Consider the following 23,556-nt stretch of genomic DNA (forward strand, 5'->3'; position numbering starts at 1 on the left):
CCTTCTCAGAGATTAAAGCACAGAGTTAACTGTAGTAGTACATCTTTGGGTGCAGTGAGGCAGCAGTAAAGATTTAGACTTTAACAGATTCTGACAATACAGTAGTCCTTAGTCAGCTTCTTTCCTTAAACTAATTACTTCATTAAACATTATTATTGACTATAATTAGCTCTGTAAACCAATTTTAGCTCTGCTCAGCTGTGATGCTCTGCTGCAGACAGTGCTGCTGAGAGGATTGTAAACTATCAAGTCGTTCTGTGCTTTGATGGAAAAATAACATCAGCCCAGGCGTTGTTTCCTGCATGACCTGTCGTAGAAAAAAGTTTTAAAGGGGACATATATTTCGAACGTATATTTGGGTAACCTGAGTGTCTACTGACCAACAAAATGTGAATTTGCACTGCATTTAAAGAGACGCACACACCAAAACGGAGCGTTCTGAGAGAGCTGGTTTATACAGGGTCACAAACCTCCTCTGGTGCTTGATTCATGTTATATTTTGACCACAGCACAGCACAGATGTTTCATATAGACCACAGGGGGACTGTTTGAAAAAGATGGAACAGGGGTATAATATGTCCTCTTTAATATAGCAATATATCTCTGATGAGCCCATATTGTTTAAAAATAGCATTAAGTAGATGATATGAAACATTGGTTATGCTCTAATTATAGCTATCCTGGTCTCGAGGCAAAAAATCTTTTCAACAATGGTGGCTCATTTTGAAGGCTGTCCATCATGTTGACTGATTAGACTACTGAGGGAGATCCAGTGTGTCGTCACACTCACACAGACTTATGCAGTTTGTGCATTGAGGTGATTCAAACTATCAGAAAAGATTTCCCTCAGATCATTTGGGCATTTTCTCCGACCTTAACACCCCAGGCCGGACCGGACGCATCTCACTATCTGGGAGAACTGTGGCCGCATTAAAGAGCTGTGGATTGGACTGGACTGGAGGCGTTTGAGTGCGTCTGTGACCACTAGGGGTCGTTAACAGGGGGCTGATGATGCTGTGTATGTGGTGCAGCGAGGGGGCGTGCTACAGGATTATCTTCAAGTCAAGTGAGAATCTTGATCACTTCAATGGGAGAAAAGTTCCCTGACTACAAAAGTTTGACCAAAAGGCTGCAGGGTGTGGCTTCACCCTTCAGGACAACATTAAAACAACCACAAGAAGTCGTACGTCTGAGGCAAAGACACAAAACATCATGTCAATCCGCCTCTCCTGCAATCTCCCCGAGGCGATTCATTTCGCTCGAGCAAGCACCCAGATTGAGTCGATTCAGAGCAGGAGACAGGCTGTAGTCGTTGGCAACAACCTGTCAATAGTTTTAGTGTTCTCCGCTGTCACTACAGGAAGACATGAAAAGTGACCACAGGGTTGATGTCTGTTAATCTTTACTGGCCATGCTCTTGTAAATGCATGATCTGCGGAGGCAACTAAATGTTTCCAGCACTTCAGTCCAGGACAAAATTCCCCAAGTGGACAATAAAGTTGATCCTGTTTAGGAATGCACCGATTCAACATCGGTATCGGCCGATACTGGCAGACAACAAGACAGTCTCCCTCAACATCTGATGAATATTTATTTTATAGGCACAAATCAGCCTGTTAAAACAAAGACAATCTGTTATCCTGGATCTGACAAAACTGCCATCTTCAAAATAATTCTTGTTGACCAATTCTGTTGAATCATTTAGGAGTTTGTGTAGCTAAATCTGCCAATGTTTCCTCGTGTGCTGGAAATGTCTGTTAACAATGCAAAGGAAAGGATCATGAGTCAATCAATGTCTTTGTTTAGTTTAATTCTTCTTGCAAGTAGAAGGAAAAAAGCTTCAGAGTGTCAATACAGTCTGAAGGAAAAGCTCCAAGTAATCACAATATGCTTGGAGTTTATATTCACATGCTTCACAGAAAAACCTTCATGCCTATATCAGGATTGCAGATACAGGCGCAGTCAAATATCAAATACATTTTGTCATACATTTTAACACGTCGCACAACATTAATGTCAAGGAAACTTCAAGTCTGAGTATCTTTGATATTTAGCTATTTGTGAGAAACCTTCATCCTTGGGTAAAGACAAAACAAGAATATTACGTATTAAATTATTTTTGCATTTCTCAAGCGAGCTGTGAGTAAAATGTGTCCTCGACAGTAAACAGAATTTTTCCATTGCACTCGATAAATCAGCGGTTATATCTGAAGAAAAGTCTGAAAAAAGCATGTTTTTCTTCTTCTAACCAACCGTCCACAACCTGAATAATAATTCTAACCCGTCAGAAATGTTTTAGTTCTTACACAGTCCCAGATGTTTAACAATTTTGGATGAATTAGACAAAACAAAAACAGCCAATCGAACCATTGTAGAAGTTTTAACACCTTCCCTCTTCTTAAGTTTTCTTTCTCGTTCTCACACAGTCTGGTTCCTAATGTTTTCAGAACAAAAATATGAAACGAAGCAGCACACTCGACTCTGGTAAACCAATGGAAACAGCAACAGGTGAATGTTAGTTGAGGTCAAAGCTGTCAGGTTTCAGAGGAGCTGCCTCTTCATGAAAAGTTCAAACACACAACAGTGTTCCTCCTGCTGTCCAGAGCTAGACGTAGAATTACCTTTGTCTACACCTTTTATTAGTGTGTTTCCCTCCTAATACGAGGTTAGCTGCTAAGTTAATCACAGGTTTTGTTTGGGGAATCTGTGTGTGTGTGTGAGTGTGTGTGTGTGTGTGTGTGTGTGTGTGTGTGTGTGTGTGTGTGTGTGTGTGTGTGTGTGTGTGTGTGTGTGTGTGTGTGTGTGTGTGTGTGTTAGTGTGTGTCTGTGTGTGTGTGTGTGTCTGTGTGTGTGTGCGCAGTAAGCTGAGAATACCTCATGTTTTGATGCTTTATTGAGGTTGATGGTGAAACATTAAACCAGGCAAAACACTGACATTTATGGCTACGATCAAACTGCAGGCAGAAGTGCCACAAATCTGTTAACTTTTTGCTCGTATGTGCCTCAGGTTTTTTACAACAGTGTGAAGAGCACGAGTCGCATGATAACAGATCTTTACAAATCAGGTTTTCGGGGCAGCTTTCATACCTGGTCCTGAATCAAACACAGGTGCAATCTTTAGCAATGCGACCTCATTGGTGCTGATTGTAATGCAGCGGCGGTTTGTAAATGCTACGAGAGAAGAACAGTTGAGCTGGGTGTGGATAGTGTATGACTGCTTGTTGTGTAAGTCACAGAGTCTGAAACGTGCGTGCTAATTCCTCTGCACACATTGCAATCTTTTTGAAAGGTGTGTCTGAAAATGTAATTGCTGTTGATCAAACATTTGCCATCATTTAAAGTCAATTAGTTTATTAGTTTATTAGTTTATGCACTGATGACACTAAAACACAGAAATGAGTTAGCATTTTGAGCACTTCCATTCTTTCTCTGGGATTTGTGAATATGCTTTCAGTTAGCTGCCTGTAATAATAAAGTCTTCAGTGTTGCCTGAAGCTGCTTGCTGATGTAGCAACACTTCCTTTGGCTTTCACTCAATCAAGAGTGGACAACCTTTAGTCTGAAAACTCTTCAATGGCTAACCCACAACCTCATGGCAATATAATGCATCCTGATTGGGTAATGAGGAGCCAAAACCAAGCTGTCATTGAGCAAGAGGGCACACCCTGGACTGGTCAATCACACCCACCCATCAATTATATACCACTTTTCTTATTCGGGGCCGTGGGGGGGCTGGATTCCATCAAATGTTTCAGTTAACGCGACCTCTGGTTGTGTCATCTCTCCCTTAGAGACGGTTCTGTCTGGATGTCTGGTTTCCATGGCTGCTGGCCTCTCACAGCTTTTGGTTTGGATTGATAATCAGTTTGACTTTTTTGGCCGTATTTGACACCATTATTGTTGCTTTAGGAGAAAAGGGTCGAGGTTTCCAGATGGATCACAATGTTTTACTCCAGTACTCTCTCCATCGCTTCAGAGATGCTTTTAAAGGAAAGTCTGAATCGATCATCCTCTAATAATAATTTGAAACTAGTTGTGAAGGTAATTCAGATTTGGGCGGGTTTCATACGTGGTCCTGGATCAGATACAGGTGGAATCTTTTGCAAAGCGACCTCAGTCTGAACAGACAGGTTGGAGTTCACACAACTACGACGCCGTGAGAGGGCCGGACGAGAGTGAACCTATGCCTGTCTTAAATAATGTTGTCATGTTTCCAGAAATTTGAACTCCAATTTTTATTTGCAAAACAAATAAAAATTGGATTAGTGATACCACAGCAACAAAACATGGAGTCTTTGAATGAAGATCTGTTGATGCTTTAGGGCGTTTTCACGCCAGGCAATCTGTACCGTGGCTAAGCCAATTCACCCTCAAAGTCCAGTTCGTTTGACTAATGTGAGCATCCGATCTGTGCATCCTTTTCAGCACGGTACAGTTTCTAAAGCCCGAGCACAAGCACAAATACACAACATGTTATGGCCGTATCTGACCAAAATGACTCAAAATATAAAGTCAGTTAGGTTTTTAAATTGTGGTATTAAAGGACCAGAAATGTTGACAACCTAAGTCACAAAGGAAGCACAGGTTCATGTTTCCCTGATAGGTTTTAATCAACCTCTTCAAATTGGAAAGCATGGCGAGTAAATGGGCAAGAAGGAAGCGGACGGCCCTCGGGCCAGAACTGTTTCCTTAGCACTCCAAAATTAGGAAATGGAAAGAGCCCGCTGTCTGTTTTTTTTTTTTTTCCACCATCATTTACACACGCTCAAGATTGGAGAGAAGATTGTCAGCTTAGAGGAAGGGACAACAACCCCCCCGCCTCCTTTGCTTGAGTCCAGTGGACTTATGCTTCAGGCTGTAGGTCTCTCACAAGGAGGGATTAGAGCCGGGAAAGGCGGTCAGGAAATCATTATACTGATTCCAGGGTTGAATAGAAACGGTTCAGGGTGACGGCGTTCCTGAGGAAAATCTAAGAAATCGTAGATGAGTTCTCTGATAATCTTTGTGAAATCACACATGCTGCCTTTTTCACCTAACACAAGCTGAACTCGGATCATTTTAAACCCAAGCAAAGCTGCGATACCCACCTGTTCAACTCAGCTTATAGACTTGGTTAATTGTCTTTGTTTGTGGGTTCTGATGTAAAGCATTGCCTTTGAAAAGGCCCTTTATATATGTTCAAGCTTTTATGGGGCACTGGTTGCCTACTGGTTAGGTCGTGTCCCAAGTACAGAGGCTCGGTCTGACTCCAACCTGTGGCTTCTTTCCCTCATGTCGTTCCCCACTCTCTGTTTCCCCTGATTCCTGACTCTATCCACTGTCCTGTCTCTCCAGGATTTATGGATTTCATGATTTGAAAAATGGCAGCAGTGTGTGGAAGCACTTAGAAAAATCACAACTACTTTAAAAGACTGTAAAAAGTGCTTCACAATGGGGAACCACGGGTTGATTAAGCCCATTAAAAAGCATCAAAATGTGAATATTTGAAGTTGGAAATGTAATCCATACGATCCTTAGTCCTAGCTCGAAAAAGTCAGAAAACGTTTTTCTTGACTTTGCAAAGTTCCGATTAACCATTGGACAAATCTGTTGTGGAGAATTTAGCGTAAAAAGATTTAAATGAACCAGTGATGAAGAAATCTGCTTCAAGATGTACACAAAATAAATCTTTTTAATATCTTTTGTATCAAACTGGCACAATTGCAACGCAAGCCATGTGGCGCTACCAAACCCTTGAGTTTTCCAGCTCATTCTTTATTCACAGACACAGAGAAAGAGACAGAGTGATGCACCATATGCTTTGCACATATGTGTTAGAAACAGGAATTGAACATGACCTAATTGTAGCCCATTCTGTTAAATCCAATCTGCTCCGCACAAAAGCTGAAAAAAAGAAAAGCAATATTCAAATTGTGATGCTCGTCTCGTGCACTTCTTCTTCTTCAGTTACTGTAAGGGTCCGTTAAAACGAATCTGCAAGATGTATAAATGCTTTGTTTCTGAAGAAAGGAGCCATCGAAAGTATCTGAAGAAAAAAGTTTTCAGTGGTTGGTCCAGCTTTAAAGAGGACATACATATTATCCCCTGTGGTCTAAATGAAACATCTGTGCTGGGCTTTGGTCAAAATATAACATGAATCAAGCACCAGAGGAGGTTTGTGACCCTGTATAAACCAGCTCTCTTAGAACACTCCGTTTTGGTGTGTGTGTCTCTTTAAATGTAATGACCCCCCCCCCCCAGTTTTCCCAGTAGACATCACTCCTCTGTAGAGAGAATAAAAATGGCGGACTTGCGCAGACGTTTTGCTCTAGGCTGGGGGTGGAGTCCATGGGTGGAGATACCAGGGGAGGGGAGGGGATTTTTTTTTTTACCAGAATCCCACTGTGACATCACAAGGAGAGCACATTTGAAACGTAGCATTTTTCTCTGTGTTGTAAGACTTATGCAGACCACAAACAAAGGACTGGATGGATTTATTTCACATTTTGTGGGTCAGTAGACACTCAGGTTACACAGATATGTTTCATGGCTCATCTGTTTCATAATATGTCACCTTTAAGTAACCAATGGCAACCTAATTGGGCCTAAAATCATCTAGTGTGTAGCCAGCTTTAGCTACTTGTAGGCACATTGAAGGTGAAATGTACAAATATAATATTTCTTCATTTTCGTGAGGCTCCTGTACTGTAAGTCTGAACATTAAAATTTGTCCCTTGTGTATCAAGACTGTAGTCCTTAAAGGGGGCGGCCTGGGTCCCTAAGTCCCTAAGCCCAAAATCAACAAGGGGCGGACCTCGATACTCCGGCTCCATTGAACGATTTTTTTATTGGGCAGGCTCCAAATGTGTAAATGTCAGTGTCTACCGCTAGGGTAATTTTGGCTTCATCTTTGCACAGTTGGATGAGGCGGCGGTGTGACGTCCATCTTTATACACAGGCAATAGTTCGACTCGTCAGTGCTCAGCTCTAAATGTCTCCTGCAGCTCAGTTGTCAAAGAGGGAAGATGAGCTCGAGTCTGCAGACAGACAAGTTCAAATTCAGCTGTTTTTTTGTTTCCTCCCCTGAAGGACTCCCGCATGACTGCTGTCTTCGTATTTCTGTCTGCCCCCTGCAAGCTCGCCTCCATCACAGAGGCAGACCAATAAAACTCAGCGCTACGCCCGCTGCCCTCCGATGACATGGACAATAACTCTTCTCTGTTCCGCGCTGCGCGATGAATCACATCCTCTCGTCTCCTCCCAAAAATACACCCTCGATCGGGGAGGCAGGTAACCTTTTCCCTCCTCTGTGAAGGGAAAGGAACATTTTTAAAATTGTGAAAGGTCAAGCAGTCCCCAGAACGTACACATCCGGTGATGTCAGCAACAGTTTCTATGGCAGCCAGCTCGGACAGGAGTGGGAGTTTTTAAGGCGAGGGTTTGTGTCAGTCTGATCAGACCCATCCTGATGAACCACCTAGTGCAGCTTTTGTGAAATACGACCCAAGAACAACGTCTCCTGCTGCTCATCTTGTATCAGCTCTGACTTATCTGCCTTCGTTTATTTGTCTCTGACTTATTCTATATTTGGCTCGAGCTGCCACCTCTTGAATAAAAATCAGGTTTCCCAGCCTTTACTCCTCCTCAGTAACACGGCTCGTTAGCGGAATAATCTATTAAAACCAAGGCTCAAGAGGGGCTGATTTAATTTGAGCGCCGACGCCTTAAGGGTCCATTGAGCACGTGGATCACTTAGAGCCGGCTTTGTCTGAGCTCAGGTGTTCGACTCTTTAACACGCCCCCTCCCCGGCTCCGGTGTCATGCTGCCTGGAGAATGACTCAGTGCAACAGCGACAACAAAGACAACCAGTCAGCTTCTGCAACGTCAGCCCTAGATAGCTCACCGGGGGGAAGCACAAGCCCCAGTGCTGTCATCAGATTTGTTGAATCAAGCCAGCCAGCGGCTCGGATCGGAGGGGCCAGACGGAGCGTGGCACGGGGGCTGTGAGTTGATGGGGACGACTTGAGGAGATGCCGTGTCAGTGTGCTACTTCACATTAAGGAGCCTGGGTTAATGGCTTAAGGCGTTCCATGTTTGTCGGGAATCATCCACTGCCTGCCTGTGGGGGATACTTAGACTCCTCTTATGTGTTAAATCATGGATTGGATGCAGTGGAGCCTTGTACCTCCAGCAACAGGAAGCGCCTGGCCCGCTATTCCTCAGGACCTGAGTGAGACGCTGGTTCTGACCACGGCTCTGGGTTACAGCCTGTTAGCCTGTGAGACATGCTGCTTTGATCCTGTGAGTATGTCCAGCAGGCAGCAGGTCCCTGACACAGTCTCTGCTGTTTGAAGCCTTCTGTCGGAGCGAGTTAGTCTGAGGAGTCTTGATGGCACCCCGAGCCATCCTTTGCAGGATTGATGAGTGTCTATTAAGAGGATTATTGTTGGTCATGTCAGGAAATTTATTTTGATTGTGTACATATCGCTAGACTTAAATTTTGTGCAACTTATCTCTTAGCCCTGAGTTATAAATTTCTGCTCCTCGATCCCTTTGACTGTTTCTGCTCAGCAATTAGCGTTTAATTGATTCAACCACTGAGTGATAAACAGAACTTTAATCACTCCTGCGTTCATTAAAAGTCAACATTTATACAACAGTGCAGTTGCATTCAGAGACCTGCAGGCGGCGCCGCCATCAAACCAAATTCCCACATATTGTTGCTTTAAGCGTCAGAATATTATAATGTTCGTTTTTTGATGATGCGGTCGGTGAAAAAAAAAAAACATACTCAAGTTTTGGTTTTGAAGCAAAGTCGTCTTTCCTGTTGAATAATGTTTCGCCTCGGGCTTCTGTGTGTTTCCTGCTTCATCTGAAAACGTCGCAAATGTCTTGAGGGCGAGTTATCAAATAAGGAAACAGGTTATGAAACACACAGATTAATATCAATCATCAGGAGGCCAACAGTGATGAAGTTGATTACTTATTTATAGTTCATTTAAATGCCTGAAAGTGCTACCAGAGGACAGGTGTCAGACGAAATGATAAACTGCATTATTATGAAAACTTTAATCGAAAGACATTTACTGCTTGAACAATCTAGCACAAGCTAACTGAAGGTGTTTGGTACCTTCCTGTCCAACAGGAAGCAGATCAACTCTGAGTCTTCGGCTGAAAGCCAACACAAGGTTCACTCGTTTCAGAACAAGCTCTATCCGCTTGGTGTTACTCTTTATGTTTATATTTAGGTTTTTCAGGAAAATGCTGCTGAGTTCATCATTATTAGGACACGTTAAAATAAATATATGTTAGCCTTTTTGCACATTTTAAGATGTGTATGTAAGTTCTTCAGTTGAGTGTATTAAAAATTAAAAACCTGTAAATTAATCGACCCCTGTGTTTTGTTGTGTTCACAGGAATCCGCCAAGGTTTCAGACCTCAACCCCAATGCGAAAGCATGGGCCAACCACATGTTTAGCCTGGACCCCAGCGGGAGTGCTGACACCACCACTGCTGCCCTGCAGCCATGGAAGGAAGGCTGCGATAGTTTGGCTGACCCCGGCCCAGAAGGTGAGCGCAGAAATATAAGCATTACTTTTCTGTTATTTTGATATTTTATTTTGAAATTATATTTGATTCAACTTAAACGCAAATCCACTGCTCTCGAGTCAAAAACCCAGAGAGAGGCGTGCACAGGATGTAAAAAGCAGACAGCTGGTTCTAGACTGTTTCACTGATCATCTGCAAACACTTTTATCAGTAATAATCTAACAGCGATTGTTTGTCTTGTCTCGTTGAACCACTCGCACACCTTTTACGTCACCTTGCAGCGCGCCTCCCTCCCTTCATGTCACTTTTCACGTCACGCTGAGACGCCTCTTAAATCATTCATACTCAATTTAGTGTGAGCACATGAATATTCCCGCCACAGCCACCGGTCTCCCCGCACAAAATGACGGTAATCACTCACTTTAATGTTCCCAGCCAACGCAGAGCCAACAAGTGTACGGCGGCCAAACAGAAAATGATTGATTAGTCCGTGTTCGACTCGGATTGACGTCCAGGATTATATCATCTCCTACGTCTGTGGGGACACTTATGGAGATTCATCGCTGACGACCGGAGACTTGATATTTTATATTTAGTCGCACTAAAAGGCTTTTAACGGCACAGGAGGAAACCTCTTTTCCTCTGCGCTGACAGTGAACGGGTCCTGCTCACCAAACACTCGCTGGTACTAGAGCTTACATGAAGAGAGTAACACGACCTGCAGACGCATTTTAAGATCAATTTGAGCAAATAAAAACCAATCACTGTTATTAAGGTGACAAAACTATAATGACTGGAAGTCCCACTGGTCGCCTTTTGTCTTGGCCAAAAAAGTTCCACTTGAACACACCGTCAAGACTATAACCAACGGCCAATCACCAAGTTTGTCTGCGCATGTGTGAGTGGAAATAACTCTCCATACCAGCAGGGGGTGGTAGTCCGTTGTTATGATACAAGAAGACCATTTTCACCCCGCTGTTGCTCACCACTTGCATTATAGGTCGTCTACTAATGGAGAATAATGTCTGATAAAAAGTTGAAAATGGTGCTGCCGTTGTCAGCTCTTGGTCTTTTAGTAGAAAAACAAAAGAAGAGGAGGAGACAAATAAGGAGAAACCGCACTAATGGGTGAAAGCATGGATACTACAGCGGCATGCTCAAGGGGCTTTAGAGAACCTGAGAGGAGAGCTGGAGAGAAATGAAACCTCCCAGCAGCCAATCAGAGAGATTCATCACCAACTGCCGATGCTGCACGTTGTAGACTTCACTGAACACGATAAAAATCATCAAACATGAAGACAGTGTAAACCTTTTCTCTCCCTGGGAAACCCCCAAAATGTGACTGCGACTTATTCTTATATTCTGGGTTTTACATGAAGTTGCAATCCACATAGAAAAGAGACGATTTCATCCCAGCTCACCTAAAAAAAAAATCCCCATATCTGATTATTTATTTGTACATTTGGATCCCCCCGTCTGTCTCGATAATCCTGTATAAATCAGGCTCTGATACAAACTGTGTATAATGTGTATTAAATGTCGGGATAGATAAATGCATCTCTAAAGCAGCAGCCAGATTCTGCGTCTGGTGAACAGATTTTGGATTTATGGGCTCAATTAAACACTTCGGGTGTTAGCTCAGTAGACTGTGTTTGTTTTGCTCTTTTTGAAAAGTCATTCTCAGCATAAGTTACCATGGTGATCTTCCCCCGGGGGTAAGACGTTAACCACCATTTGTAGCCCTGTAGAAACAGCTGAAACGCTGAAATTATGTTTTATATTTTACACGCAGGGTACCTCAGAGAGTTGCAGGTTAATGTTTTAATTGTTTAACATGAAAAGCGTATTTATAGACAGTTTTCCTGTAAGTTGAAGTTCCCGTTCCTAAAACCAGTAATTAACACGCCTCCTCCTCCTCCTCCTTGTTTTGACATTGCAGGCTATGAAGCCAGTGAAGACAAGGCCTACAAGGAGCCTCTACTAACCGACCCAGATGAGCCTCCTCCGGTCTCAGTGATGCTGGCCGAGCCGGCCCCAGCGGCCCCCGTGGCCCCCGTCACCCTGGAGGGCTCCGAGCCGTCCTACACAGAATACTCTGAGCCTGGGCAACCAGGGCGCACAGGTGGGCTGCTTAGTGATTGGTTGTTTTCCTGGCCTGTGTCTGCCAGGCCTCAAAGTTTTTCCTTAGTAAATGAGGATTGGACCTGCTACATCTAAATCCATATCTGGAGAGCCTTTACAACACAAGTTTAAAACACATGACCTACACGTCCAACATTTCCAAATCAAAGACATTTTCTCAGTGATAAAAAAAAGTCTGTTTGAGTCTGTTAAAGTCTAAAATCACAGTTCTCTCTCCCCCCCCCCCCATGATGAGAAAAGTCCATCCTCTCCGTCTTCTCCCTGCTCCACTTCTCAGAAAATGTGTGCTCAAACAGGCCGTTTGGAGATTTTCCCTTCATGACATCACAAAGGGCAGTAGCCCCTCCCCCAGGTGGGTGACACTCCCACAGCTAGGTGTTTGTTCTGCCCTCTGAGTCTGCCTTCTCACCGTAAACAATAGGACATGGAGCGAGAAAGCACCGAGTACACCCAAGCCCTTCCAGAGAGGGGGCGTGGTCAGACACAGCTCATTTACATATTTAAAGGTACAGACACAGAAAGGGCCTGTTCTGAAGGGCTAAAATAGAGGGGTTTATAGACATGATCAAATACAGGATCAGAGTGGATTTAGAACAAGAAACTTCACACATATGTTTTGAGGAGCTCTGAGACTTATTTACACTGTTTGAAAAGGAGGAGAATATGTGACCTTTAATTCAAATTGTCTGTTTGGTTTCCTTGATGACGGTATCACATGATGTTGGGAGTTCTGCAAGTCCTCGGGTTCCTGATCTATTGTTGTGAGGAACATTGTGACCACAAAAGAGCTGTTTTTGTGTTTTTTATGTTTTATTTATCAGAGCATTTAACTGTTATGACCAGGAGCAGAAAACATTCTGTGCCGAGACATTTATCTTCAGTCTAGCCTTTTACCTGAAGGGAAAGTCGGATGGCAAAAATAGAGAAACTAAACAGCATAAACTGGAATCTGACCAAGTTTATTATCTCAAATATCTCTGATCAGTTAATTTTAGCCTAACAGGTCCAGATCAACATCTTATTTCAAGATATTAAAAAAGTTTCTACTTTTTTTGTAGCATAAACCAGCTCTTCCTGTTTGTCTTCCCGCCCAAATAAAAGCCTTCCACGAGTTGCCTGGTCCGTTTGTTAGAGAAGAATATGTAACGTTTTGCCCCCAGGATGTTGGATTTGTTAAAGCGATCATTTAATTTGCTGAAACATTTCCTCCTCTGTGCATCAGCAGGTAGTGAACCCCAGCAGGAGAATCCCCAGGAGGGCTTGAGGGAACAGCTGAAGAAGACGTTGGAGTTTTGTCTTTCCAGGTGAGTTTACCTTGATACCTTTGCACCACGTTGCATCACCACGAGGTGCTGCTGCCTTGTTCTTTTCACTGATGGCTGCTGAGGCAAAGATCTTGTTGGATGGTTTAGTTTTCCAGGATAGTACTTTATACCTACATCCAGACGGGAGGAGCTGAAATTTAACATTTAAAGGGCGATAGTCGTCTTTTAAAACAGAGCCAGATATCCTCTGTAACTTTCTGCTGTACAGGGATTTCTGGGTTAACCTGCGACTCTCTAATCAGTCGACCTACTGGATCATTTCACAATTTGATTTAGACAGATTCTGTTTTTTAAGAGACGGGTTCCCAAACCACGACACCAAGCAAAAAAAGATCCAAACAGATTCGATAAATTTAGGTCATCAAGGGTCTGTGGACGTGGGAGGACGAGGAGGAGGAGGAGGACGAGGAGGAGGAGGAGGAGGAGGACGGTTTTCTGCTGCTCAACCGCAAAATTCTGCAGATCCGTTTTCTCCCAGCCGTCAGCGCTCAGCAAGTGTTTCACAAAGCACTTATAGTGAGCCACAGCAAGAGAAAAAAAACTAAAGTAGCTCCTAAGTGATCATTAAGAAAAACCACCAAGACCCGAGAAGAAAGGCGACCGATGGGAATCCCCTGTTTTAGTTCTGCTGCCTTCTGAAATCCTGTTTATAATCTTCATCATGAACAGATCATGTTGCTGTAACATGAAAACATTCCTCTGGTTTATTATCCAGTATAAAGCCGTTTTCACACATGCACTCTGTGTGAGTGAAAAATGTGTCTGTTTGCGTTCACACATGCAGCTCCTCCTGGAAATATCCTGAGTTTTTCAGGATTTTTTTTTAGCAAGTATGAAATCCTTACAACGCTTACATCCTGTTTATTGCATTGTTCTTACATCAGGAGACCCCCCCGCTCCCCTTCCCGTCCCGTCTGACTGGGGGAAGTCTCCCGCTGTGAGGTGCATGTGTGAACAGCCAGGTCAGGGGGATTTCAGGGGCCTTCCTCCTTAAATTCTTACGAGTGAATATGTGAAAACGGCTCTGGTTTGTCTTTATGTTTTTGTCTTTACCGACTAGGAACAAGCAATCAAGAAACATTTACTGCGCTGTCAGCTCTTCCAAAACAAACCACAGTAGGATTCATGTAAACCTGAATGCTAATGACCTCAAATGAAGAGTAGACAGAAGAGAAGAAGACAGGAAAAAAAAAAAAAAAGTTAGGATATGAATGTAGAAGAAAGGTGTCGATTCAGAACAACATCCAGGTCCTGGCCGGGAGATAAGTCCGGACTTCTCATCTAAACACTTTAACATGTTCTCTCCATTTTCTCTGCATGACTGTGCTGCTCCTGTGAGATGCTATCCAATTAGAACATTTTATCTGTAGCCTTTAACCTGAGTCACAGCCCGGCTTAGTGACTTAGAAACAGCGTTTAACCGGCTCTGTGGTCCTGATTTAATCAAATATTAATTTGTTGACTCATTCTGGTGATTATGATGAGTCCTTTAGCCGTACATCTCTGTTCAGAAGGCCGCACTCTGATATCTGCGCTGCATCCTAAAAGTGTCATAACCCCCCCACCCCCCCTCTGCCCTCGTCTTTGTCTCGCAGGGAGAATCTGGCCAGTGACATGTACCTCATTTCCCAGATGGACAGCGACCAATATGTGCCAATCGTGACCGTGGCCAACCTGGACCACGTCAAGAAGCTCAGCACAGACGTGGAGCTGATCGTGGACATTTTACGATGTGAGTATCAAGTCTTTTTGTGACCCCCTTTAATGTGAAACAGTCATATCAGGAATGGGACTTTGACAGCGGTAGCAACTTAACACAACTCGTCTGAAATAAAAAGGACAGAAACAAAACTAACCCTGAACAAAGCTCACAGCTAAAGACTACAACGTCCTGAGAAGTGAACACACAGAGACTTAAAAACATCTTTGTCTCGTATAATAAACTAAACACACAAACACTTAGTCTTTTTACCTATACTGTAGGCTACCAATATAATGTATTAATTTTAACTTACGATGTAAAGATATTGATAATGACATTGTTGTCTCAATCACTTTTTAAATTACACAAAAGGAGTTCATATTTATAAGACTGTATGTCTCTGTTTATGAAAAAGTAGCCATGTGCAGTAATATAGAAAATTGAAGATGCATCGTGATATCGAATCGTAAGACCAGTGAAGATGCACAGCTCTATGTGCAACGATGGTAAAAACTGGGCTTTGATTCAGACCAGAGCAAACGAGCTAAAGGTGTGAAAACGCCCTTTAGTGTGAAGGTTCATTACCAGCTTGCTGTTTAACAGACCCAGAGTCCATGAGGCTTAAGGGCTCATTCTTTCTTTCTTTCTTTTTGAATTTCCAGCTCTGCCGTTGGTTCAGGTGGATGAGAAGGGGGAGAAGGTGCGACCCAATCAGAACCGCTGCATCGTTATTCTCAGAGAGGTTCCTGAGAGCACGCCCATAGAGGTCAGTGGATGTGCACCGTGTTATGTTCTCTACTCTACTGTTGCTCTACTGTTTCCAAGCATTCATCTAAAGACACCGGTTCAAGAATCATAACATTTCTATAAAGGCTCCTGTCCACGCTCTTGAAGGAAGAACGATTTATTCAAAGTTCAGTTTGGGTTTAACTTTTATTTGCTGGTGCGTTGTCACTATTTCAGAAGGTTTTGTCTTGAGTGCATCCAAAATAATTGAAATAACTCAGTGGCTTAATTTCCTCTCTTGTTTGTTCTTAAGGAGGTGGAAGCTCTTTTTAAAGGGGAAAACTTACCCAAGTTCATCAACTGTGAATTTGCCTACAACGACAACTGGTTCATCACCTTTGAATCAGAAGCTGACGCACAGCAGGTAAGAGAACGACTCCAAAGAAAACAGTGACGTTTGATGGATGAAGTTGTATTCCTGTCGTTTTGTGTTTCATATAACTGGTGACCTAACGCTCTCCTGTCCCGTCTCTTGTGATAAAGGCATATCAGTATCTCCGCGAGGAGGTGAAGACCTTCCAAGGGAAGCCTATAAAGGTACGTTTCACTACAATACATTTTACAATAATGGCTTTTTCCTTGTTTGTTTTTTAGAGCAACAAATAATGATGAAACATGTCGACCCAAAATACCAAATGAGAGATCTTACTACGCTTTCTTAACGAGATCTATGATCCTCACTTTCACCTTTGATTATATCACTCTGGGACTCCTGTTGAGTAGCGTTGAGAGATGTATAGCTCTGCTTGAAACGCTTCATTTCAGCTACTGTCTCTTTAAGGCCCCGCCTCCCCAGGTGAACACTTTCCTCCGATTGGCCAGCTCTGTTTGCAGTCGCAGTGACATTTTGAGTGAGCTTCCGAGTGAGCTTCCGAGTGAGCGTGTCCTTACAAGAGCTGCCGATCGAAACAAGAGATGTATGTTTTTAAAGATTGGATCAGCAGAATAAATCTGAAAGCAAATATATTACCACGCGTTGTAGCGGATAAAAAGTCTCCGTCTCCCCCCGAGTTACTTAACTTTTAGACTCTACTCTATTTCACCTCGTTTTCTTTGCATCCGTCTGCAGGTAATGATTGTATCTCATGTGAGAATCTCACAGTCACAGTCACAGAACGGCACAAAGAAGTCCTTCCTCATGCATACTTAATCAGTGTCAGAAAGTAACGCACATCAAGGGTTTGTAGCCGACATCCTGCAAATCTCAGATCTGCACTCGAGAGGTTCATTCAGAGGTGGAGTGACGTCACTTTAAAAAAAAAAAAAAGAAAGAAAGTTGTTCCACTAATGCATGAAAATCCTCAAACAGCACAGAAGAAAAGCCCGGCCTGGCACAGCTTCTTTCTCCTCCGCTCGTTCACAGACTGAGGCTGTTGGTGTTAATTTTGTGGAAAGGTTCATTCAGGGATTTTTTTAAGTATCTATTTTTTTACATTTTAGGGGTCATGAGAACAAAGTCTGAACATTAGAAAGGGTCTGCAATGGCTGCTCATGATCCCAGTTCCAGACTCAGATTGTGTCTAATGCTGCATTCATGTGGTGTCAGACACAATCGGAAAAACGAGTTTCCGAGTTGTAAAATGCACATGAACACCTGCTCAAGTCGGAACAGCTTCACGAGGGGCAAAATATGTTTGGTTAATTTTAACATACTTTTTAAAAATTCACGTATTGCAAATCAACTTTTTGCTCAAATATCACCTGTAACAGTTACATTTCACTGTTCTTCTTCTTCGTAGCATCAACGCAGTTTTTTGCTGTTGTTAAAACATTCCGACCTGAAATCACTTGAACACACTGAAGTCGGAAGAACGACTTCCCAACTCGGAAACTTGGAGCACCCGAGCAGCACCTGAATGCAGCATTACACAGTGTCCTAGTATGAGAAGGAGCGTCACTTATCAATAATTCTGTCTAACGGGGGCTTCTTGTTACCTTCTTGTGTTTATTGGATCCAGCAGTCACTTTTATTTTTTTTCCATTCACACCTCATCCTAACGTGAGCGTTGGATTTTGTGCGTTGCATGCTCACTGTCCACTAGGGATGTAACGATTTATTTTACAAAATGAGACTGAAGACAAATCATGAGATGACTGAAAAAGATCCTTTTAATTTTGTCATGAAAACACCTCGGCACCTCGTAGTCTCTTTGGCTCTTGCACTCGTTTGGGCCCCGCTTGTTAGTAAGGTTTGGCTTCCTCAGCTGCCATGGTGACGCCTGCTTGTTACAACCTACCGCCTCTGCTCTGCAGCTGCTGATGCTCACCATGTTACTGTGATTAATTTTCAGAGTACCGATCGGAACCTTGATATTTTTAAATCAATTTTTAACTGCCTCACGATGAATATTCACATCCCCGCTGTCCACTCTGTGAAATATCTCATTCTCTGCTCTGTGATCATCTCTTTGTAAACACTTTGACATGTGGTGCTTTTTGTAGTGAAGGTTGTCAAACTGAAGTGTGATGCTTTCACTCTAACCACAACACTCAGAGGCTTGTTAACTAACGGCCAAAATACGTTTTTCCTCCGGTGTTCACACAAGTCAATGCTCAACATACTATTAATGCACCGCTATCTCCACTTTGTAAACAAGCTAACGAGCTGTGTCGAGTGAGATAAGCGAGTGCTAGCTTGTCATTTGTGTGTCATAATGGATGTTACTCTCTCGCTGACTGAACAGCGGGTTCTGTTTTGCTCTGCGGTGGTACCTCCCTTCCCATGTATGCATAAGAAAAGAAATGTACCACATATCCGCGTTGCCGTCTGGTTGCTAACTGTCCGCTCTGCTCTCACTCTTTCCTCCAGGCGAGGATAAAGGCGAAGGCAATCGCAATCAACACTTTCATGCCAAAGAACGGATACCGGCCGGTGGAGGTAAACCCGTACGCCCAGCAGCGCTACACGTCTTACTACATCCCGCCGGTTTACAGCCCGCAGCAGCAGTTCCCCTTGTACAGCCTCATCACGCCGCAGGCCTGGTCCGCCACACACAGCTTCATCGACCCCACGCTGGTAAGAGTCATTATCGATCTTTGTAAAGTTACGTGTCATTTGAAGCAACGAGCTAGCTAAAGAGCGCTAACATTAGCATGCTAACACGACAATGCAGACCACAGGTGATTGCAGCTCGAGCAAAGGTCAGAGCCCCCCAGTCCAAAAAGTCTGGACACGCCCCCTGCCGACACCTGTGGTTAAAAAGCAGTAGGTGACCTCTCGGGAAGTTACTAAAGAAAAATCCTGTCAAACATTTTTTACCCCCCACTGTGAGACCCCTCTGCCTGCTTCCGTCTTCAGACCCTGTGGCAGAAAACAAATCAATCTTCTTCCTGGTGATCGTGTTTCCTCTTGTTGCTCATAAAGAGGAATCAGTATTAATTTCAGTTTGTTTAATAGCTAAACTAAAACTCCCGACAGGAGCCTTTATCTCAGAGCTCTTCTAACAGGTGCTTACTGTTGCTAGGCTACAAAAGATGGACTCCTCACAGCGCTTTCCCCCTCCCCTTAATTAGTGACCACAAGGTGTGTTTTTAATAGCGCTGTAGTCAACATCAACAGAGCTGTTTGAATGTGTGGAGGGAGCTTTGAGGAGTCACTGCCAGGAGAGAGACCAGAACTGATGAATTATCACAAACAAATGCTCCAAAGTACCATCGTTTGATTCACGTCGATCACATCCATTTGTTTTCTGCTTGGTTTGCCACTTGATAACTTAAGCTCCCGCTCTACACAGACACGGTGAGATGAGCACTTAGACTTGATGTGAATGCAGCAGGGTGAATCTGTTTTTTTCTGTTTTCCCAGGTTGCACCATTTCACAACAACCAGTTCATCAACGGATTTACCACGTCACACAGCTTCAAACCAGCGTCGTCCCCGCTCACCGTCAGACACTACTCGCCCAGGAACAGGTTCGTATTTGTTTTGTTTTGATATGAGGTCATCAAAATGTTGAGACTTACAAATCTGGGATTTTAACAATCGATTAAGTACCAACACGTTTTTTTTGTTGTTTTTTTTTAAAGATTTATTTTTGGGCTTTTTGTGCCTTTAATAAAGAGATAGGACAGTGGATAGAGCTGGAAATCAGGGAGCGAGAGAGAGGGGAATGACATGTGGGAAAGGAAGCACAGGTGGGATTCGAACCTGGGTCGCCCGATTGGAGGACTATAGCCTCCATACATACATGTGTGCGTTGTAGAAGAATGAATCCAGAGCATTTTAGACAGTTTTGTCAATTTAGTTGCTCTGCAGACCTCGTCAAGTCTCTTGTGGGGCGGCTGTGGCTCAGTTGGTAGAGTCGGTCATTTCTCAACCAAAAGGTCTGGGGTTCGATCCCCGGCTCCTGCAGCTACATGTCCGATGTGTCCTTGGGCAATGGGAATGGTGGTGCTATACAAGCTCAAGTCCATTTTCCATTTTTTTAAATGCAGGATTGTGACCTAATGAGGGAGAAATAACGCTTCCAGTTTGTTCCATGTTGATGTGTATCGCTGCACGTTTTGGTGCAACAAAGCGGCCACTTGAAAACACAATGGGGGGATCACGATTTGATTTGATATCGATTCAATATTACACATAGATGAGAGAAATACCAAGATAACTACTCACAGTACCTTCTTAGATTTGTTAAATAATTATTTGTTTGTATTTGTTTAAAACAAACTGACTCAGAAATGTATTTTATCGTTGAGTTATTCTTTAATAAACAAAGAATAAAACATGAAAGTACACAATGATCTTAAGTGCAAAAATTGTGCCTGACCTGAATTCACAGCACCCACAGTGCCCCCTAGTGGAGAGGGGTGTCATTACAATGAGAGAGAAAAAATTAATCTCTGAATTTCCCTGAATCGATATTGAATTGGGGAAATAATAATTGCAATGCTTTAATGAATCGATTTTTTTAACCAGGGCTAGTCATGACGGAGCATGTCTCAGCATGTTATGCTGGTATAGTGGTCTCAACAATATGTTGGACACGGAGCATTTTTTAGATGACAAAATAGCTATTTAAAGTGTCTTTGACGTTACTCATAGAAACCTACTGGGGGGGAAATAAAATGCAGAAAATAGATGCAAACATTTGGAGGTTTAGATTAAATGATTGTTTGTACTCAAATCACTCAAATGTAAAAAGTTGCTTCTTAAGTTCTTATCAGTCTTAAGTTTGGACCTTCTGATGTGACATGTAGCACAGAATGTGAGTATTAAAATGTTCATCTTCATGCGTCTCACTTCGGTGGTCTGACCTGTTTCCTGTTTCCTGCAGGACTCACAGTAAACCTCACCTGAGGCCGACGGTCCCGACAGCCGACCGCAGCACTGGGCTCCTAGACAACCCGGGACTCTTTCCCAGCTTCCCCAGCGAGAGGCTCAACGGTGTCCGGAGCAGTCCGCCGATGCGACTCCCCACCAGCCAGCCGAGAACCAGGTTACCCTCCACCGCAGCCTTTCCGCGCAGGGACACCGTGGGCACGGGGCGAGTGACCGAGCCCTCCACCACAGACTACTCCCTGGGTATCGGGCGAGGAAGGTACGGAGAACAGATTCTGAATTTGGTTTTATAAAGCCGTCATGCACGTTTGGAAATGTAAGAAAAAAGAGGTTTTAAGACTTTAAATGAAGTAATGATAAACAGTATTTTTAACCAAGTAGGTGACAAACTTTAAATCGTAAGATCAACATCTGGGTCTCTACGCGTCCCGTACCAGATGTGAGCAGCGGCCCCCTCCTTCCTCATTCTTCATCCGTCTACGCGAGCGACAGAGAGGAAAATAGAAAAGAGGGTGAAAACGCCGTGCTGCGTCGCTCACAGGCAGTTTGGACACTCCGATAGAAAACACTAGAATCAGGCGGATGTCGTTCACGTCGCGTTCTGTTAGGACAAAATGTTAGGCAGCAGTCTCTGACGTAACATCCGGTGTTTCCATGGCGACTGTGTCTTGTCATGGCGTCGTTGCGCTCGTGGGCAGTTAGGACACTCCCAATTTTTTTTTTTTGGGGGGGGAGATTATGATGCTGATGCTTGCTCGCGTCGCGTGCTCTTAATGTCAGAGACCGCTGCATAAGAGCCTGTCCTAACATCTGGTGTTGCCATGGCGACTTGCAACTATAAAATTACAGATTTATCTGGCTTTGATAACTGCTGGAAATATTTGAGGTAATGTAAGTACTCGACAAAAAACAAAAAGTAATTTCATTTGGATTTTTTTGTTAAAAAAATTCTTCATGTTTCACATTTTAAACAACTTAATTATTTAATTTAAAAAAAAAGAAAAGAAGTGGAGACGTGATGAGTCATAGACGTAAACAGAAGATGTTTGTGTTTGATCGGGAAACAAAGGAGGAACATCGGGGGAACTCTCTGAAATCTGTTTGTGCACGGTGAAGTCATTGCTTTAGAAAAAACTGTATGTTTGTAAATTGAAGTGTTCTCTTTCTTAAAGGAAAAATGTTTCTGCTTCTAGGAAAAAGAGGGACGAAAAGTTTACAGTAAGTACTCTGCCTCGCTCTCATGTCGTCTGATTTCAAACTGTTGATTCTGTTTTATAATATTCATGGAGAGGCTCATTACAAAAAGACATCGATGAAGTGGGATTGAATTAACCTCTGTCTGTCTGTCACCGTCATGTAGAGAGCGACGCCTCAGTCGCCACCGCCTCCTCCCAAACCCCCGTCCCCGAGCTTTGAGCTGGGCCTCTCCAGCTTCCCGCCGCTGCCCGGAGCCGCCGGGCACCTCAAGACAGATGATGTGTTCGACAACCGGCTGGCGAGCAGCGTCGTGGTCGGAACCGCCAAGGAACGGGTAAGAACTGAAACCAGCGCAGGTCACACCTACACATTCACACAAGAGCTGGGGATTTAACCTTTGACCTTCAGGTTGAGAATCAACTGATTAGACTTACTCTAAAAAAAAAAAAAAAAAATGGATGCAGCAAAGTATTGAGCTAACTCACTTCCTGTTCGCATGTTTTTATTTCAGAATGTGAGCGCTGATTCCAGCACTGGAGCAGCTCTCTCTCCAGCGGGCCCCAAGGAGCCGCTCCGGTCCTCCACCTCCCCAATGCCCACAAGCTTCCAACCCTCACCGCCAGCCTCCATCCCGGCCTCAGCCTCGACCGCAGCCCCAGCCCCGACAGTGACCGCCTCCTCCGGCGGCCCGCCACACAGTCCCGCTCCCTCCCTGCCAGCGGCGTAAGAATAACACTGACGTCACTGACTCTGAGATGAATCACAGGGTCCTCTACTCCGTGATTCTTCAGTTTTCTATCAGTAATTTAATAAACTCCTGTTGATCTCGTGTTTCAGGGAGGTGAAGGCGACGGAGACGAAGCCGAAGCTGAAGGAGGCGCCGTTATCCGTGGAGCGAGTTCCAGGCACGCTGTCCACCGCGAGCAAATCGGTGCAAGTCAACGGCGCCGCTACAGTCAGTATTTTTTTTTTTTTCTTATTTCCCTCCTTTAGTCCCCCGCCTCTCCTCGGTCCTGTAAACAGGTCCCCTCTCTCGGGCGAAGGTAGGAGATCTTGCCTTTGTTCATTGATTTCTCAAAACAGATCCTGGGATCTATGGAGGTCCAATCAGTGAGATGTGTAGAGAGTGAAATGATAAAGTGATCTTCCTATATGATCAGACATTAAGGAAACATGCTATGTTGAAGTGCTGGCTTCTCTGACAACAATGCAGCAGCCAGTATGTCCTCCTTCTAACTTTAGATTCTGCTCCTGAATGCTCTGGATTTGTTTGGACGCCTCTCAGTTTGTCAGACATGAGAGCAGTTATCAGGTCAACAGGTGTTGCAGCGATGGAAGCGGTCAAGAGAAGTGGTTCAGATAGAAGTGATTGTACCCTAACCCTAAAAAGCCTCTGCATGTTTCTAATAAGCTCCACGAGCAGAAACGTGCTCAAACTAGGATCAATATTGGAGATGCTTTTGAAAAACGGAGAGAGGTTAGAACACAGAAAGGTTTACAGACCCATGCAGAGCTGGATAAACACTGAAGCTTCAGAGTTCACCACATGGCAATCAATCAAACCAATCATGTAAAAGTTACCAACAAAAAGAGAAGA

General features: G+C 43.7%; 1 protein-coding gene across 4 annotated transcripts in view; it reads left to right on the forward strand.

The window, feature by feature from the left end:
- LOC110004073 (la-related protein 4B-like) overlaps positions 1 to 23,556 on the forward strand; it is a 43,265-nt gene that overhangs the window by 10,288 nt on the left and 9,421 nt on the right. The window contains exons 3-16 of one of the 4 annotated variants that reach the window (XM_065953568.1): positions 9,397 to 9,550; positions 11,469 to 11,651; positions 12,894 to 12,975; positions 14,592 to 14,728; positions 15,361 to 15,464; positions 15,738 to 15,848; positions 15,968 to 16,021; positions 18,294 to 18,500; positions 19,290 to 19,396; positions 20,758 to 21,021; positions 21,935 to 21,980; positions 22,123 to 22,293; positions 22,471 to 22,682; positions 22,797 to 22,914. In XM_065953568.1, coding sequence (XP_065809640.1) covers positions 9,397 to 9,550; positions 11,469 to 11,651; positions 12,894 to 12,975; positions 14,592 to 14,728; positions 15,361 to 15,464; positions 15,738 to 15,848; positions 15,968 to 16,021; positions 18,294 to 18,500; positions 19,290 to 19,396; positions 20,758 to 21,021; positions 21,935 to 21,980; positions 22,123 to 22,293; positions 22,471 to 22,682; positions 22,797 to 22,914 — 1,950 coding nt within the window. The remainder of the gene's footprint in view (positions 1 to 9,396; positions 9,551 to 11,468; positions 11,652 to 12,893; positions 12,976 to 14,591; positions 14,729 to 15,360; positions 15,465 to 15,737; positions 15,849 to 15,967; positions 16,022 to 18,293; positions 18,501 to 19,289; positions 19,397 to 20,757; positions 21,022 to 21,934; positions 21,981 to 22,122; positions 22,294 to 22,470; positions 22,683 to 22,796; positions 22,915 to 23,556) is intronic. The other 3 variants (XM_065953570.1, XM_065953569.1, XM_065953573.1) reach the window with 3 other exon arrangements.

Source organism: Labrus bergylta, chromosome 4, assembly GCF_963930695.1.
Source record: "Labrus bergylta chromosome 4, fLabBer1.1, whole genome shotgun sequence".
Taxonomy (NCBI): domain Eukaryota; kingdom Metazoa; phylum Chordata; class Actinopteri; order Labriformes; family Labridae; genus Labrus; species Labrus bergylta.